We start from the raw sequence: 18,720 nt of genomic DNA on the forward strand, positions 1-18,720 counted from the left end.
CCTGCCTGCTGTCCTGTGAGAGGCTATATACAGACTGTGTAAGGGCACAGTCTCTGGAACCAGGCCACTGGCTTCAAGTTCCATTTACATCACTCATTAGCTTCTACTTGTTGGGCAAGTTATTTCATCTCTCTTGACCTCGGATTCCTTATCAGTGAAATGGGAATAATAATACCTATGTTATAGGGCCATTGTAAGAATAAAGAGTTGGTGTTTGTAAAGAGGTTGGAATAGTGCCTTGTACAAAAAAGAGTTAATACACATACACATATATGTGTGTATAGAGAGATATGTAGTTCCTTCTGTGTGTGTATGTGTCTCCGTGTATCCTTCCTTCTACCCTCCGTGACCATTTTCGTAGAGTCAGACCTGATTCATTTCCAGCCCCATTTGTCAAATGATCCTGGTTTGAGTTTAACTCAGTAAATGTTAATCATGAGATATAGACCCTGCCTTCAAGTTGTTCAATGGTTAAGTAAAGAAAGTCAGGTAAATGAATATTGCTGTAAATGGTATGTGTTAATTTCTATATCAGAAATTATTAACAGAATTATTAACAGAAATGAAGGAGTGAATTACCCTGCCTGAGGGTCTGGAAACTCAGCAGAGTTTTTATCTTTTCTTATCCTCCTTGGTTGGACAGTATAAGGGAGCCATGGGATGAATCGTTGACTCTGTCAATAAACACTTTTCCATTTTATGTGAAGAGTATACATCCACACATTCAAGGTCAGATCCTGCTTCCACCACTTGTTAATTATTTGACCTTGACCAAACCACTTAACTTCTCTGATCCTATTTCCTCATCTCTAAAATGAAGATGTAGATTATGTGAAATAATATATTTACATATCAGTTAATGATATGAAAAGGTAATTCTTGAATGAGCATTTATTTATCAATCAGTGTTATAAGTATATTTGTTTTTACTCATTTAATTCTTCTAGTGATTTTTTTTAAGTTTATTTATTTTGAGAGAGAGCGAGAGCAAGAGAGAGAGAGAGAGTTTGAAAGAGCATGCACACATGCAAGCTGGGAAGGGTCAAAGAGAGAGGGAGAGAGAGAGAATCCCAGATGGGCTCCGTGCTGTCAGTGTGGAGCCTGGAGTGGGGGCTCAGTCTCATGAACCATGAGATCATATGGCCTGAGCCGAAATCAAGAGTTGGACACTTAACTGATTGAGCCACCCAAGAGCCCCTAATTCTCCTAGTAATCTTATAAGGTAGTATATGCTATGATAATTCCCATGAGGAAACTAAGGCAGGAAAGTTAAGTAATTCACCCTCCAGAGTTACTTAGCTATAAGTGGCAGAGCTAGGATGAGAACTCTTGGAGTCTACATGCAGAGTCTGTGGCCTTGACTGTTACACAGTGTTGCCTCAATAAAATACTCAGTGAAATGCCTGACACCCAGTGGATGGCTGTAGGTATATAGGTACTTCCCTTCCCCTTCATTTAGCTATTAAAAAAAAAAAAAAAAAAAAAGGCAGTATAGCAGGAGAATTACATTTGGCTATTAGTTCCCAATATGAAAAATCTCCTCTGGGAGCTGAAAACGTTTTGGCCAATCACATGTCTTAACCAGAGTCTGACTACAATTGCTTGGGGTGCCTTTGTGCTTGCCAAGAGCGTTAAGTGCATTACTTACTGATTTTCCCATAGGAAGGGCTGGTGCCATGGGCTTAGCCACACTTTATGGTCCTCCACTCCAGAGGAGGGAAAATGAATCTTCTGGAGGAGGAGGAGGCAGCGGCGGCGGCCTGGACCGTAATAGACTGAACACTGCTGTTCTGAGGAGCCACTCGGTAGCATTGCTACCACAGACACAGAATTATTTAATGAAGAAAGTAAAAGTGAAGAATCTGTCGAACGATTCATCAATGAACTCAAACTCCCTATTTCAGGGACAGCAGGCATTCTAAATAGCACGCAGAGCAAGTTAATCTGCACCCAGGGCATTTGAATACATTCGCTCAAGACATCAGTGTCAGCTCTTGTTATACTGGGAAAGAGGATGTGTTCTTCCAAGGGGATAGTTGGCTTTCCTTTGACTGAAATGCTTGGTATGTTTAAACACTTGTATTGAGGCCCTCTGAAGTCTTTCAGTTGCATAATTCAGTTGTTCAGTACTGTTTGTTGTTATTAAACCAGTTATAAAAACCATATGAGAGACCACTGGTCATCACACGAAGACAGTGCTAAATCTTCGTCAATTCAGCACCGCCTTAGAGTGCTTGCTCTGTGGCAGTACTGTGCCAGGCGCGGGGACTATGAGACCAATAAGACTCGATCCCATGAGCCAGTGAAGCAGGTGGACATGCTAGGGAGTAAGTCCAGTAAGGTATTAGAAGTGCTCTGATAGTAATTAAAGGCACGATGGGGATTAAAACTTGTGTCCTGTCATCCTCAGTGTCCATAGCGGCCACGATCATCTATGCCTATGCTTGGCTGGTTCCTCTCGCACTCTGGGGTTTCCTCATGTGGAGAAACAGCAAAGTTATGAACATCGTTTCCTACTCGTTTTTGGAGATTGTGTGCGTCTATGGATATTCGCTCTTCATTTATATCCCCACAGCAGTAAGTACTATACTTATTCTGAGCGATGCCCCGGGCTTGTTGAAAATTCAGCCAGCATCATCATTTCTAGCCTGACACTGATGCACGCCTGAAGAATACCATTTGAATTTAGAGGTGCAGCGGGAATGGGGATAGGGAGCCAAGTGCCTTTGCTGGATCTTGAGCCCTTTGTTCTGAAAGCATTCGCCTCAGTCTGCATGCTGGGGTGTTTCTCCAGCTGTACTGAGAAACCACAGTGGCACAGGGGGCCCAGCTGCTGATTGGCTCAGGGGCCTTTACAAACACACGTGCCTGGAATGAACAAATGCCTCTCCGAAATGCCTCCAAAAAAGCCCTCCCCTTCCTCCTCTTCTTTCAGGTGCTGTGGATTATCCCCCAGAAAGCTGTTCGTTGGATTCTAGTCATGATTGCCCTGGGTGTCTCAGGCTCTGTCCTGGCAATGACATTTTGGCCAGCTGTTCGTGAGGATAACCGGCGCGTCGCACTGGCCACAATTGTGACAATTGTGTTGCTTCACACGCTGCTTTCTGTGGGCTGCTTGGTATGGTCTCATTCCTGTGATCTTCCTGTGTGCCTCAAATACAAAGGCCGAAAGACCTCAACCTGTTACTCACAACGGACGGGTCTTTTAAGACGGGCTCCATAAAATTAATGTTGTTTTGAATAGACTGTCCTAAATGAGAAGCGGTAAATTGATGAGAATTTGATGGTAATCTCTGGCTTTACCTAATTTCTGAAACTTGGTAAGATTTGGAGTCTGGCCAGAGGAAGTCGGGGTGGATGAGTGTCTGTAAGAGGTTGGGGGGTGGGGGGGGGGGGGGAATGTTCAACCTTTGGATGTCTTTGCAGGTTTTCTGCACATACCTAGAAAGAGTTTTGAAATTTCCAGTTTCATAGGTGGAAAGTCTGAGCATGAAATCAAATTAGGAGAGGGGAGATATTTTTAAGGTGAATAACATTTAAAAGAGGTTTTGGGTTCGTGTATTTGGGTGTCTTTTTAGGGAGAGCATGTGGTTTTCAGGCAGGTCCAGATTGAAGACCAGCTCTGTCACTCACTGGCTGTGTGAGCTGGGCCATGGTACCTACCTTCTCTGAATCTGAACGGCTTAATCGGTAACATGGGCATAAAATTTCCTGCCACCTAGGGTTGTATTGAGGATAAAATAAAGTAATACATATAAAACAGTTAATATAGAACTTGTCCCACAAATGCCCATAAGTTAGGTCCCTTTCCCTTGGTCCTAAGGAAACACGGTTTTATATCTTTTGTGCACATTGTACAAACCACGGTTTTATATCTTTTGTGCACATTGTACACAAAAATTGCTGCCCATGGCCTTAACAAGGCCTGAAGCAGGTTTGTTTTTTTTTTTTTTTTTTTTTTTTTAATTTTTTTTTTCAACGTTTTTTATTTATTTTTGGGACAGAGAGAGACAGAGCATGAACGGGGGAGGGGCAGAGAGAGAGGGAGACACAGAATCGGAAACAGGCTCCAGGCTCCGAGCCATCAGCCCAGAGCCTGACGTGGGGCTCGAACTCACGGGCCGCGAGATCGTGACCTGGCTGAAGTCGGACGCTTAACCGACTGCGCCACCCAGGCGCCCCCTGAAGCAGGTTTTTAAAGAACACCGAGTCCAAGAATGTTAAGGTCACTAATGAAGGAAAGAATGTGCCCACAGGAAGATACCCATATTGCATGTGTCCAGACCCTTGGCCGGGTTTTACAGTTGTGGGAGTAAATATTTCTTTGGCACCATTTGATCTGTGATAGTTTTGTGTAGACAACCTGGGTCATTAATAAGATCCCAATACTTGATCATTGAACAAAGTCTCATACAAAGTGCCAAGTTCTGAAACACGGACCTGGTTTACGTGCAGTTTACATGTCTAAGCTTTAAATTTTTGAGACGGAGGACTATTGGTCTGACTCACGGCAGAGTGACACCATTGATTTCGGGGACTTGGAGTCCCTGGGCTGACCCATTGTTACAATGGGTAACGCTGCTGAGGCCTTTCTTGACCTTTCTGTCTGCGGAGGAAGAATGTCGTTTCTCGCCGTAGCCCTCTCACTGGTGTCTCCCCACGTCTCTCTTGAAAATTTCCCCGCATATACCTAGTTGAGTTGGTGGAGAGAAGAAGGCAAGAGAAGAAGCACTGCCTTGTTCAGTTCTGTAAAGAATAGAGAGGAGCGTGGCAGATTAGACGATGGGGCAGGGAGGTGGTGGTGATGGTAATATTACTGAGAACCTATTTCCTTTGGTGTGGGTGGCAGGGTCTTTTACCTCCCATGCCTGTTACTCCCTTTTGGGGGTAAATGACACTGAAGTTAGGATTTACCTGCCCATCCTGCTGCTCCGGAACTTGCTGGAAGAGAGCATTATAATGAAATAAAAAGAGCCCTGGACTGGGCTTAGCTTTGTGAGCCTAGGCGAGTGACTTCATTCTCAGAGCCCTGGCTTCCTCCTCTATCATGGAGATTCATATTTTGTGGGCTCTTGTGAGACTCAGTGAGCTGGCCGTGAGAGCCCTTCATGTGTCGTGAAGGGTTCTTCAGGTGTAAAGAAGGTACTAAGAGAGCCCTGTGTGATCTGAAGCTGCCAAGGCCACTCTGCTACCTCTTCCTCCTGAGTGCCCCAGTGAGAGTGGTCCAAGGTCACACAGCTCGAAAGACAGGGCCCTTTCATTGGTGCCTCTCACTGGCATCTTCCCACCTCTCTCCAGAATGCCTTTTCCATCATACACCTGGCTGGGAAGTTGGAGGAGAGAAGGAGACAGGAGAGAAGGCTTCTTGTTCACTTCTTAGGGAGTCCGAGGAGCCGGGCACGTTGGATGATGGAGCAGGGAGGGAACTGCAGGTGTAGACCCCCTCTTGGAGGGAGGTGCAGTTTTCTCCTCCTCGTGGAAGGGAACCATCCCATGATCAGGGGTTTAGCCAGGGGCCCTCTGTGCCTGGGGTTTTGCTCTCCATGCCGGAGAAGGCCTCCTCTTATCTCTTCTGGAGATGTGCAGTACAAGAGGTTGGAGCAGAAGTTAGGAGATGGGGTCTGGTCCCAGCTCCTTCGCTCCCTGCTTTGGTTATTTCCCCTCTCTGGCCCCTACCTCCTCACTTAGAAAACGGAGCTGCAGGAACATCTTTACTTTTGTAAGGACTGAATGATACATGCAACATGAACAATACAAGCCATGCAAACGGCAGATATTATTATTAGTGGAAGGGCAGAAGGGAGAAGAATTGGCAGGGGAGGGGCACTGGCTGACCCACACAGCTTGGCTTCTCACTGCCCCAGGGAGCACGGATTGCCGGTTTTAAAGCTTCAATGTACTAAAGTGTTTGACAGTCCTCTATCTGCCGAGGACCCCTCAGGGCTCACAGTTGTATGCTAAGTTGGTAGTGGACGCTCACTCCAGGTGGGGAGGACTAAGGAAGCACCAGAGGGTGCGTCCTTGACTGGTGTATTGGAGATGTACAAGCCTGCGTTTGCCATGGTTACTGCTGATGGTGGACAGTCCTGTGCCCTAACTCTGCCAGGGGACACTCCCAGCCCTACTCCTAGAAAGCCTGAAGTTGCATCCTGAGGCCTCCACAGTGCCTCGTCCTAGACTGGACATAGTCTACGGCCATACCACCCTGAACACGCCCATCTCGTCTGATCTAGACTGGGCATAAAGTTAGGTGCCAAACTGCAGGCAGCACTGGAGAAGAGAAGAACGTAGTTTTTGGAGCCGGACACAACCGGATTGAAGCCCTCAGACACAGGGTTGTGTAGCTTTGGGAAAATCTCTTTGCCACTTGCTCATCTTTAAAATGGGGATAAAATTGCCTATTACAGGATTATCGAGTAGGTTAATGATCTATGCACCTGATGCACAGTAGGCACTCCCTGAATGACAACTGTGGCTATTGCTAAGTATTTGTGGAATTAATGAACTAATGAGCCGTAGAATTACAGTTTGACCTTAGAGGTCATTTTTTCCAATCCTTCCATTTCACAGATTAGAAAACTGAGACTCACGGGTGGAGTGATTTGTCCAGAGTTACTGTGCGAGTTACTAGCAAAACCAGGTTTAGAACCTGGCCTCTTGGCTCATTCCCTCTGATGAGGGTTTCGTCCGGTAGCCTGGAAGAAAGGTACTGTTCCTGCCTCATGAGGGCTTTGTGGCTCCACCTTCACGATATCTGGAGGGGCCCAACACTATAGCAGCATGTCCCCTGTCCCCTCGTTAATTTAGGGACCATTCTTTCCCTGCCTCAGAAAACAAGTGCCAGAAGGGACCCTGGGAGGAAGGCTTTTAGAGCTAATAGGATTGCTCAGGGAATGTGACAAACTAGGGGCGCCCTGTAGCTGGAAACTTTGAAATGGATTGCTGAAGAGCTAACACAGAATAGGACTATGTTGGGGAAAGTTCTAGTGTGTCATGTTGGTGCCCCCTCCTGGCTGATAGAGAGCAGTGCTGGCAATATGGTTCTTGACTTGGCTTTTTATCCATTTAATCCCAATGCCCTGACTTCCAAGGCGGAATCACAAGTGTGCAGTGATCCTTGATCTGTTAAGAGATTCACCTTTCCTTTGAACAACCCAGGTATTTTACTGGGCTAATGTCAAGATTCTCAGACCATGAGACAGGTCGGAAGATCCTCCTTGGTTTTTTCCCTCTTCTATCTCCTCCTGATTTTTGACAGTTAAATTGCAGATGTTGACTGAAAGCATTTATCAAACCTTTCATTTTCACGCTGAAGAATTATGAGGTAAGTCCTGCCTGGCGCTTTCTTTCGGAGGTCTTTACCAAGAGCCAGCGGGTTTAGCAGCAATCTGTCGTAGTTCAGTTCATTAAGTATTGGCTGTTTACATAGTGTGCCAGGCCCTGAGTCAGAGGCTGGTGGCACAGGGACAAGAAGGACACAGTCTTTGCCCAGGAGGAGAGACTGTAAGGTAGTGATTAAGAGCCTGAGGAGCTTGGAGTCAGAAAAGACGCGACTCTCCCACTTATTGGCCATGTGCGCATGATTGAATGGCAGCCTCCCTGAGCCTCAGTTTCTCATTTGTCAAATGAGGATAACAATAGCACTCCCCTGGGGTGGTTATGCAGATGAAGTCAGATGTAGTAAGTGCCCAATAAATAGTGGCTAAATTTTAAAAAGTGAGTCACAGTAGAGTAAGTGAGATGGACAGAAACAGAGTCGGTTGTAGTTCAGTGGGATGACAAATGTGTCAGAGGGAAACATAGGGGCCATGAGAGCCCAGACATACTATTGGCATGAAGACTAGAACACTCGAGCAGATCACTGTGTTTTAACCGCCCTCATGGGTTTCCTTCTCCTGCAGGCATACTTTTTTGATGCACCGGAGATGGACCACCTCCCCACAGCCACAGCTGCTCCAAACCAAACAGTTGCAGCAGCCAAGGCCAGCTAAAAAGGAAAGTAAGAGATTATTTTTTGTTATATTTTTTGCTGTTTGGTACAGTCAGAAGTGGGCAAGCGCAGCACTTCCATTACTGTTAGCATCAAGAACCAAGAGGGCCAGACCCTTTTGTCTCTCCGCACGATTCACTGTGGTGTTTGTGCACGAGCATGTCTGCATATATGTGTCACGTGTAACCACGTGAAATCCACGTGGCCCTGGTTTAATAGGTTTGGGAGATGTGGGCTCTAAGCTTCTTCATGAGAGGAGCTCCTGCCTTCTGGTCCTAGCATCCCCTCCCCTCTGCTCTCTGCCCCTTTCCCAGGAGCACAGTGTGGGTGTGTTCTATTTGGTTACAGTCCTGGTGGTTTTTGTAGTTTCCCTGTGACTTCTCACCATGGCCTCAGACCTGGAGCGTGACTTGTCTTGAATTACTCACGGGGTTCTCCAAAGCTTACACATTCTCATGCCTGGTTTGCTCTCTGGCCTCTTGGATGATTTCACTTCGGTGGTTAGCTCCGTGGGTTAGAGTAAAGGAAGTAAAGGGAGAGCCAATTCCTCCATGGCCTATTCCTTGCCTCCCAGTTCCAGCTCCTCCATGTTCCAAGGCTGCAGCCATGCTGGACTCTTGCCCTTGCCAGAACACATGCCTTTGCACTTGCTCTTCCAGATGGCTGAGATGTTCCCTCTCTTCCAACCGTCATCACTTACCTTGTGATCCTATTATAGCTTGTATTATACATTCCTGTTAATGGTGCTTGAACTACTAATTGTTCACTGTGCGTCCATCTGCCTATTCATTTGTTCATTCATTGATTCATTTGTCCTCTGTGGACTGGTATGTCCTCTTGAGGTATGAACTGTTCAGCTCAGTTCCATGAGAACAAGAAATAGGTATTACCCTTTATCTTCATTGCTCACCACAACACAGTGGATACTCAGTAAATGTTTGTGGAGTGAATGAATGAAGCCATACTCTGCCCCTGATCCCCCTGTGGGCCAAGAACCTTTCGTCTGTTTTGTAACCACAGGGTGACCTTCTCCTCTCCCAGAGTTATTGAGTGTGGTGCAAAGACCAGGGCCTTTAGAGTCAAGCAGAACTAAAATGAGATCTTGGTCCTACCTTATACTGGCCGTGTACCTGGGGCAAGGAGCTTACTCTTTCAGAGCCTCGGCCAACTTAACTGTGAAATAAGAATGATACAACCCATACTCTAAGACTGCAGTGAAGATTAGAGATCACGTTTATAAAAGCTCCTGGCACATAGTTAAGGTACTCAGTGATAGATTCAAAGCTACTTCCTCTCTGAGAGTGGCTTGGTATTTGTGTTGAGATTTGGTGGTTCCCACTGACTTTACCTTGACCCTTTATTTCTTTTTTGTCAAATAAGTAGATTTTTTCTCTTAGGTGGGGAATTTGGGTTGCAGGCCTTGCAAATTGACAAGATTTGCTTGGTCAAACAAAGACACCTCTGGCGGGGTTGTTGGTAAGACAACTGCCCTGACCAATGGAATGACTAGGGAACTATTGTAAATGTCACAGCCCACCTTCCCCTCTTCCTCTCTTCACATGGGGATGTAATGTCAGAATCAAAGGTCAGAGCCCTTGCAGATAGGGTGGGCTTCCCTCCCCCTTTTAATAATAAGGAAGCTGAGGCCAAGAGAGGACAGTGCCTTGCCCAAGGCCATCCCAGACTTTTGTAGCAAACCAACATGTGTAATATCACACTTCATTCTGCAAAATACTTTCCAGATCACTCTCTCTCTGTCCACTCTCACCAGCCTTGTTGACCCCATTGTATAGATGAGGAAGATGGACTTAAGTCTGAGTTGACTAAGTTCACCTACCTCTTAGAGGCAGAGCTTGGACCCAAACTCATGTATTCTGAAGCCAATTTTGGAGGTTTTTCTGATTTCCTACCTTGAAGGCTGATGTTGTTTTTATTAATAAAACTTTCAGGCTCCCACTGCTGGCTTTTGGCCTCTTTTTTGGAGCCCTCCTTTGCTGGTCTAGAGATGCTTCAGTTCATAGAATCCATACTTCTTTGGTTGCACAACCTATCAGTTAAGAATTTAAGAATGTGAGGGCTGTATTAATTATCTATGGCTGCCTAACAATATTACCTCAAACCTAGCACCTTAAATGACACTCATTTATTAGTTCGCGGTTTCTGTGCATCAGGAATCTAGGCATAGCTTAGCTTGGTTCTCTCCTTCAGGTTCTCTTACAGGGCTGCGCTCAAAGTGTTCGCCTGGGCTGGGGTCTCATCTGAGAGCTGCACTGGGGAAGGATCTTCCTCCAAGCTCACATGGTTGTTGGCTGGATTCACTTCCTTGTAGCCTGTTGACTGAAGGCTTCCTTGCTAATTGTCAGCTGGAGGCTGTCCCCAGTTTCTTGCCACATAGGCCTCTCCATAGGCTCACCAGCGTCATCAAAGCTGTAAATGGAGATAATCGACAGTCAGGAAGACAGAAGATCTGTAACATAAAATAACCATAGAAATGATATATATCACCTTTGCTGTATTCTTTTGATTAGAAGCAGGTTACAAGTCTTGCTCATACTCAATGGGAGGGGATTATACAAAGGCATGAATACCTGGAGGCAGGGATCATTGGAGGGCATTTTAATTTTATTTTATTTTTCACCTTTATGAGGGAATCATTAACAAATAAGATGATACAGGTATTTAAAGTGTACATCATGATGATTTAATATACGTGTACATTGTATGGAGGCCATTGTGCTGTCTGCCACAAGCACATACTCTAGTAATATGTGTGTAGTGTTTACGTATTTTGTTGTCAATCCATACAGTAACTATTAAAGCGTAGTTTCTTCTTTTTTTGATGAAAAATAGATATTAATAGAAGTTCTAACATTTTTCCTCCATTACCTCAGTGGGTTGTTTTTGCAGCCCACCGCCTTAGAATGAGCATGTGGTAGCTTGTTTGCCTCATGGTTTGATTGTCTACACATTTGTTCAGCTCCTCTTGCAGATGGATTTGATTGACTGTTGCAGAGAAGGCCCTAGGACAAGGCGGGTCTCTTCCTGAGATTGAGTTTCATGGGGAAGAGACTGAGTCTAATTGGACTTGGACTCCCCAGTGCTTGGCCCAATGCCTGCCTGGCACAGACAGAGCGAGTGCTCAGTCAAAGTTGGGTGGTTGGAGGTGACCCTTTGTAAGATTAAGGCAAGAGTGGGATGTGGGCTTTTACCAGAGGTGTCTTGGCTCACGGAGCTCCAGACATCATTTACTCTCTCGCTCAGTGTTTACTTGAGGTGACTCTGTGGTCCCCCATGGGCCAGGCATTGGGGACCTAGAGAATCAGATGCAATCTGCCATGGGGAGCCTCGGTCCATGGGTAAAATAGCTAAACAGATAATAAGCAGATTATGTGAGACGTGCCCTACCCAAATTGTGAATTGATGAGCGTGGTGGGAGCACAGAAGCACTGACTCATTTGGCCTGAGGGAAGGCTTCGCAGAAGGGATCTTGTTTGAGTCTGGCCCTGAAGGTTGAGCAGAAGCAATCAATTACCTGTTTTTCTGAAGAGTGGTCAGCTTCCCATGGCATTTGGGAAGGTGAGGTCATAGGTTGTTCATTGGGACACAATGATGCGATGTGGGCTCACCTCACTGGGAATAAGAAAATCTGAGCTCAGCTGGAGGATAGAGGTAGAGACCACAAGGGCAACAGTTGCTTGGATCTCTCTGCCTTGGTCGAGAATACCTGATACCAGCCTGGGTGAGGGGCTCTTTCAGCCTGATCTTGCATTAGGACTTGAGTTCCTTCCTTATATTTTATTATGAAGGCTCCGACTAATGTCCCAGGTGCTGTAAACCTTCAGAGAGTCAGAAACTGGCATCTGAGAAAAGCCTGGACCCCAGGACCTTTGCAGACCTCCCATCCTGATTTATACAAATTTGACACCTTTGGGCTTTGCTCAGATCTATAAACTTGGGTGTCAGTGTCTCCATTTGGCCTCACGTCTACAAATGAGATAGTGATGAACAGTTTCTTTGGAGCTTCCCTGGCAGAAGCATCAATCGCTTTGCCAATGAGGGGTCTGTCTAGAGCCCCAGGCACTGTAGATTTATGAGCTGGCTGCCTTCTACTGTAATCTTAAGCCTCCAAGCTTTCACTGAAAAAGAATGGCTTCTAATCTCGCAGATAACCTTCCTTATATAAATCTGTGCATTGGAGGGCTTAGCATAGTATGGATTATGGGAAGAGCTCTGTCTGGAAACTCAGGATCACAGAGGAGCTTCTGATTACTTGTGATCAGAGAAATTACCCCTGTATAAGTCATTGAGATATTATAGAGAATATTTGGCTTTCTTCTTCCCTCCTTTCCTTCCTTCTTTCCTTTGCTCTTTCCTTCCTTTTTAAAAATTAACTTATCACCTGAGGGCCAGTGCCATTTCTTCTCTGAGCCAAGACCCTGGGGAAGCCTAGAAACTACCTTGGGAGTCTTACTTTGGCTTGTAGGAGGGAGTTTCTGAAGGACCGCATTCAGACGGGGGGTGCCTTCCCAGGAGCAGTGATAAGTGGGTCTGTGTGGAGAGGAAGGTGGCCAGCAGATAATTATACTGCAGTGTGATGGGGCTTTAATAAGAGATGAGCAGAGGACTGGAGAAGATTCCTTTGTCATTAAAACCCTCCTGATTTGATACCTAGGGTTTATGTGCAATTATCCTTTCACTCACTTGGGTCAGGAGTGTTCCTTTGGTCAACTAAAGCTACAAACCCTTTTGCTATGTTTATACACATCAGTTCCATTCTGAAATCAGCTTTAACCCAGTGCTATCATCCTCTTTAACACAGCATCCAAACAGCAGGACTTTATACCACGGCTAACACTGTTTTCTACCAGCCCCTTATTTTCTACACAATGTCTGAAAAGTCCCTGCACAGAGAATCCATTTTCAGTTTCTGCACTATTTCTTCATTGCTCTTCTTCCTGGTTCTCTTTCTTTGGAGTCATTTGGGGGAACTTGGGTTGGAGAGTGGGTCAACACAATAACTTCTTATTCCTTTTTAAACTTATTTTGTGGGAAGTCTTTAAACACAGGCAAAAGTAGAGTGAACAGTATAACGAATCTCCACATACCCATGGCTCACTTTCCACAGTTTGTCAGCTTGTGGTCAGCCTTATTTCATCCACACACCCATCTAGTCCCTCCTATTCATTTGAAGCCAATCTCAGGTATCCTATTATTTGATGCACAAATATTTAAATTCTGAATCTATAAAAGATACTTTTAAAAACACGACCATAACACCATAGTCACATCTAAAAAAAATGATAACTCCTTAATGCAGGCATACCTCCTTTTTACTCAGCTTTGCTTATCATGCTTCACAGATACTGTGTTTTGTACAAATTGAAGGTCTGGGGTAGCCAGGTCTATTGGCACCATTTTTCCAAAAGCATTTGCTCACTTTGTGTTTCTGTGTCACGTTTTGGTAATTCTTGAAATATTTTAAACTTCTTCATTATCGTTATGTCTGTTATGGTGATCTGTGATCACTGATCTTTGATGTTACTTACTATTGTAATTGTTTTGCGGTGCTATGATCTACGCCCATGTAAAATGGTAAACTTAATCAGTAAAGGTTATGTGTGTTCTGACTGCTCCAGTGACTGGCCATTCCCCCATCTCTCTCCCTCTCCTTGGGCTTCTCTGTTAAAGACACAATAATATTGAACTTAGTCCAATTAATAACCCTACAATGACCTCTGAGTGCTCAAGTAAGAAGAGACACACATCTGTCACTTTAACTCAAAAGCTAGAAATGACGGGTGCCGGGGTGGCTCAGTTGGTTAAACATATGACTTTGTCTCGGGTCTCGTTCTCACTGTTCGTGAGCTTGAGCCCCGCATCAGGCTCTGTGCTGACAGTGCTGGGCCTGCTTCTGATTCTCTGTCTCCCTCTCTCTCTCCTCTCTCTCCTCTCTCTCTCAAAATAAATAAATAAACGTTAACACAAAACAAAACAAAAGCGAGAAATGACTAAGCTTATAGTGAGGAAGGCATGTCAAAATCTGAGATAGGCCGAAAATTAGGCCTGTTGTGCTGGTTAGCCAAGTTGTGAGTGCAAAGGAAACGTTCTTGAAGGGAGTAAAAAGTGCTACTCCAGTGAGCACATGAAAGATAAAAAAGTAAAACAGACTTATTGCTGATATGGAGAAAGTTTGAGTGGTCTGGATAGAAGACCAGCCACAACATTCCCGTAAGCCAAAACCTGATCAAGAGCATGGCCCTAACTTTCTTCATTTCTGTGAAGGCTGAGAGGAAGCTGCAGAAGGAAAGTTGGGAACTACCAGAAATTGGTTTACAGCTTTAAGGAAAGAAGCTATCTCCATAACATGAAATTACAAGGTGAAGCACCAAATGCTGACGTAGAAGCTGCAGCAAGTTATCCAGGAGATCTGGCTAAGCTGATAAATGAAGGTGGCTACACTAAACAACAGATTTCCAATGCAGATCTTCTTATGTTGGAAGAAGATGCCATCTAGGACTTTTATGGCTATAAAGGAAAGAAGTCAATGCCTGGCCTCAAAGCTTGCAAGGACAGGCTGGCTCTCTTGTTAGGGACTAAGGTAGCTGGTGACTTTAAGTTGAAGCCATTGTTCATTTACCATTAATAAAACCCCAGGACCCTCAAGAATTATGCTAAATCTCCACTTTCTGTGCTCTATAAATGGAACAGCAAACCCTAGATGATAGCACATCTGTTTACAACCTGCTCAGAAAAAAAGATTCCTTTCAAAATGTTACTGCTCATTGACAGTACATCTGGTCACCCAAGAGCTCTGATGGAGATGTACAAGATGGATGTTGTTTTCATGCCTGCTAACACAACATGCATTCGTAGCCCATGGATCAAGGAGTAATTTTGACTTTCAAGACATATTATTTAAGAAATAAATTTCATAAGGCTACCACTGCTGTAGTGATTCCTCGGTGGATCTGGGCAAAGTAAATTAAAAACCCTCTGGAAAGGATTCACCATTCTAGATGCCATTAAGAACATTTGTGATTCATGACGAGGTCATGAACATGAGCAGCAGTTTGAAAGATTCCAACCCTCATGGATGACTTTGAGGGGTTCAAGACTTCAGTGGAGGAAGTAACTGCAGATGGGGTGGAAAGGGCAAGAGAACTAGAATTACAAATGGAGCCTGAAGGTGGGACTGAATGGCGGCAATCCCACGATAAAACCTGAGCGCCTGAGCAGTTACTTCTTACGGATGAGCAAACAAAGTGGTTTCTTGAGATGGAATCTGCTCCTGGTGGAGATGCTGTGAAGATTGTTGAAATGACCACAAAGGATTCGGATGATCACATAAACTAGTTGATAAAACAGCGGCACGGTTTGAGAGGACTGACTTCCAATTTTGAGAGATGTTCTAACTGTCACTAAAATGCTATCCAGCAACATCACACTCTACAGGGAAATCGTTTGTGAAAAGAATCAATCCATGTGTCAGACTTCATTGATGTCTTCTGAGAAATGGCCACAGCCACTCCAGTCTTCAGCAACCAGCACCCTGATCATTTGGCAGCCATTGCCATTGAGGCAAGACCTTCCACCAGCAAAAAGATTGTGAGTCGCTGAAAGGTCAGATGATGCTTAGCATTGTTTAGCAATAAAGTATTTTTTAAGTTAAAGTATGTACATTTTTTAGACCTAATGCTATTGCGCATTTAACAGGCTATAATATAGTGTAAACATAACTTTTATGTGCTCTGGAAAACCAAAAAGCTCATTTGCTTTCACCTTATTGTGGTGTTCACTTTACTGCCATGGTATGGAATATCTCCACCATATCTCTGAGGTATGCCTGTATCAAATATACTTTAGTGTTTGAATTTCATCTTGCAATTTATTGATGTATCTCTTAAATGTTTTTCAAATTATAGATTCCTACTCCATTTCCCTCTCTCTCCCTTTACCATGTATTTGTTGAAGAATCATTTATCCTGTAGCTTCTCACTGTCTGGATTCTGCTGACTGTATCCATATGGTGTCGTTTAACATGTTGCTCTGTCTTCTGTTTTCTGTAAATTGGTGGTTGTATCTAATGGTTTGTTCAGATTCAGCATTGGTCGGTTGGTTGGTTTTGGCAAGACTACTTGATATGTGGTGGTAAATTCTTCCACCCATAAACTCATAATGTGTAATTATCTCTTTTACTCTTTGATATTAGTGACCATTAATAAGCAATGCCTACATCTGTTCATTCATTAGGGCTTCCAAAATGGTGATATTTCAATTCCATCTTTGCTTCTTTGTTTACTAACTAGAATATTTATTTAAAAAAAATTTTTTTAATGTTTTTTGAGAGAGAGAGAGACAGACAGACAGAGCATTAGTAGGGGAGGGGCAGAGAGAGACAGAAACACAGAACCTGAAGCAGGCTCCAGGCTCTGAGCTGTCAGCACAGAGCCCAACGCGGGGCTCAAAGTCACGAACTGCGAGATCATGACCTGAGCCGAAGTTTGCCGCTTAACCGACGGAGCCACCCAGGCACCCCTAGAATATTGCTTTTATAAAAACTTCCCTTTATCTACTCTTTGGCTATCCAGTGATATAGTTTTTATAGAAGAGCAGAATAAATGATTTATTTTTCACCTATTTTCAAAATAGCAGTTGGTTTAGCAGCACGCGGCAACAGTGACCAACTAATTTCAGTCCATCACAAGTATTATGCTTATCAGTACTCAAATTGTCCCATCTTTGGCTGATGGGAACCTCTTCAAATTGGCCTGGGTCCTGTTGGCACGGCCCTAAGAGTTTCTGATGACTGCCTTGTTATCTGTCATAACAAAATTTTCCCGGCTTATTCTGAACATTTCCTGTCCGAGACCCAGGTTGAGTCATGTCTCGAAGGAGCCTCGGTCCTGTTCAGTGGAGAAGTGGTAAACTGCCAGATCGTTGTAGGGGTCTTGGCTGTTTACGGGCCTTTTCACTGTTCAGAGTCGGGAAACAGATTTGTGGTTTGCTTGGTTATTTATTTTTTTAAAGAAGATACATTGTGAGTTCATACCCAGCCTTTCAGTTCTTACGTAGCACTACAGAGTTTTCACTAAATTGCTTTTATCTTATATCTGCATCTCCTTTCTCACCTAAGGATCTCGCTTTTCAACAATACCAGCAGTGGTAAAATTGGCCTGGCACATAAGTACTTAATTGTTGTATCCAGGCACTCACAATGGTCTAATAATAACAGCAACAGCATTACCATTAATTACTGGGAATATTGCTCTAAAACCTTTTAATTTTTGTTTTGTTTTGTTTTGTTGCGTTTTGTTTAAGTTCTGGAATTCCCTTCCCTGGCTCACCTGCTTGGAAGCTCACTATTTATTCTTCAGGACTCACTTCAGATACCCTCTCCTTGGGGAAGTTTATATTACTTACTCCTCTGTGCTGTCCTACAGCTCGTTGTATGTTCCTCTGTTATGGCAATTTTTTTCTATTTATTGTAATCTAGACTGAGAATTCCTTGAGAGCGGAGATGTATTTACCAGTATACCCGCAGCATCCAGCAGGCATTTGAGGAAAGCTTCGTTTTGAACGAGTGACAGTTGATACACCAATCACATGCACATATCCTCGGTTTGTTTGCCAGGTTACTTAGGAACTTTCATTCATTCAAAGAGAACTACCCTTTGCTACTTTTTGCTGGGTGACTGGGGTGAACAATAGTGATAAGTCCTTACCCTCACAGATTTTACACCTTGATTTTCTATCCCATGTGCTCAGACAGACTAGAAGGCCCTGCTAAATTTAAGAGAGAACTTCTGATTGGAGCACCTCCGATCAGGCTTGGGTGCAGGGCTGTATCGACGAACAGGACATGGGGCATGCCTGTGCCACAGTGGGGCCAAAAGTGGGGAGCCAAAAGTGGCCAGGAATCGGGTGTTCGGCAGGGAAGAGGTGAGGGGGTTCTGGCTGTTGGTGGCATTATGGGCCAAGTCTGGCACAAAGTATCATCTGACTTGCCACCCTCTGGCCCAAGCCCCAGGAATTCCCAGCCTCTGTCCCACAGGCTACCTATAAAGGTTGGCAGCAGGGCAAGGGAATTTTCTGTCTGCACTTCCTCCTCTAGTCTTGACATTAATTTGGAACAAGCAGCTAGAGAGATGAGAGAAAAAGAGTATATTTATGAAAATAAGATCTTTAGTGCCTGCCCTGTGTGTTCGTTTGTCCCTACCTTTATTTAGCATTTCAAAAACCTGAGTTGATGTTTACCAGAAGGCCAGTCAGGACTTTAGGTTCTAACAATCCAGCAAATCCCAGCATTCACCCTTCTCGAACCACTTTTCACAGATATATTGTTGACAGCATTTCCCTTTTCTGGAGCCGGGCCATTAAGGTACATTCCCCTGTCTTAGCCCCACCCTGCTAGTGTGGTCAGATGCCGACGTGTAGGTGTGATACTGCCCCTGATGGTTTCTAAGGAGGCCTGGCACATTCTCTTAGGTTCAAGGCCATTTATTAGGAAACCCTCTCTGCCACATTTCTTAACCACCCCCCTGAGATATAAATATATTTCTGGCGCCTCTTTCCAAATTCCCATCTATTGCAAATCCCCAACTGGGTGTACCAACAGATGACTCAAATTCATTATGTTCGAAACTAAACTCACCCCCACCCCCATCAGATCCTCCTTGTATTTTCCTGACTCAGTGGATGGCACTACCATCCACACCGCCCCTGACTTCAGA

At 44.4% G+C, this 18,720-nt stretch overlaps 1 protein-coding gene across 2 annotated transcripts in view; it reads left to right on the plus strand.

The window, feature by feature from the left end:
- YIPF1 (Yip1 domain family member 1) overlaps nucleotides 1-18,720 on the plus strand; it is a 37,081-nt gene that overhangs the window by 16,601 nt on the left and 1,760 nt on the right. For both annotated transcript variants that reach the window (XM_019449211.2, XM_019449210.2), the window contains 3 exons: nucleotides 2,411-2,577; nucleotides 2,936-3,118; nucleotides 7,902-7,999. In XM_019449211.2, coding sequence (XP_019304756.2) covers nucleotides 2,411-2,577; nucleotides 2,936-3,118; nucleotides 7,902-7,991 — 440 coding nt within the window. In that variant the 3' untranslated portion in view covers nucleotides 7,992-7,999. The remainder of the gene's footprint in view (nucleotides 1-2,410; nucleotides 2,578-2,935; nucleotides 3,119-7,901; nucleotides 8,000-18,720) is intronic.

This window comes from Panthera pardus, unplaced genomic scaffold (genome assembly GCF_024362965.1).
Source record: "Panthera pardus isolate Hobbes unplaced genomic scaffold, ASM2436296v1 HiC_scaffold_11, whole genome shotgun sequence".
Taxonomy (NCBI): domain Eukaryota; kingdom Metazoa; phylum Chordata; class Mammalia; order Carnivora; family Felidae; genus Panthera; species Panthera pardus.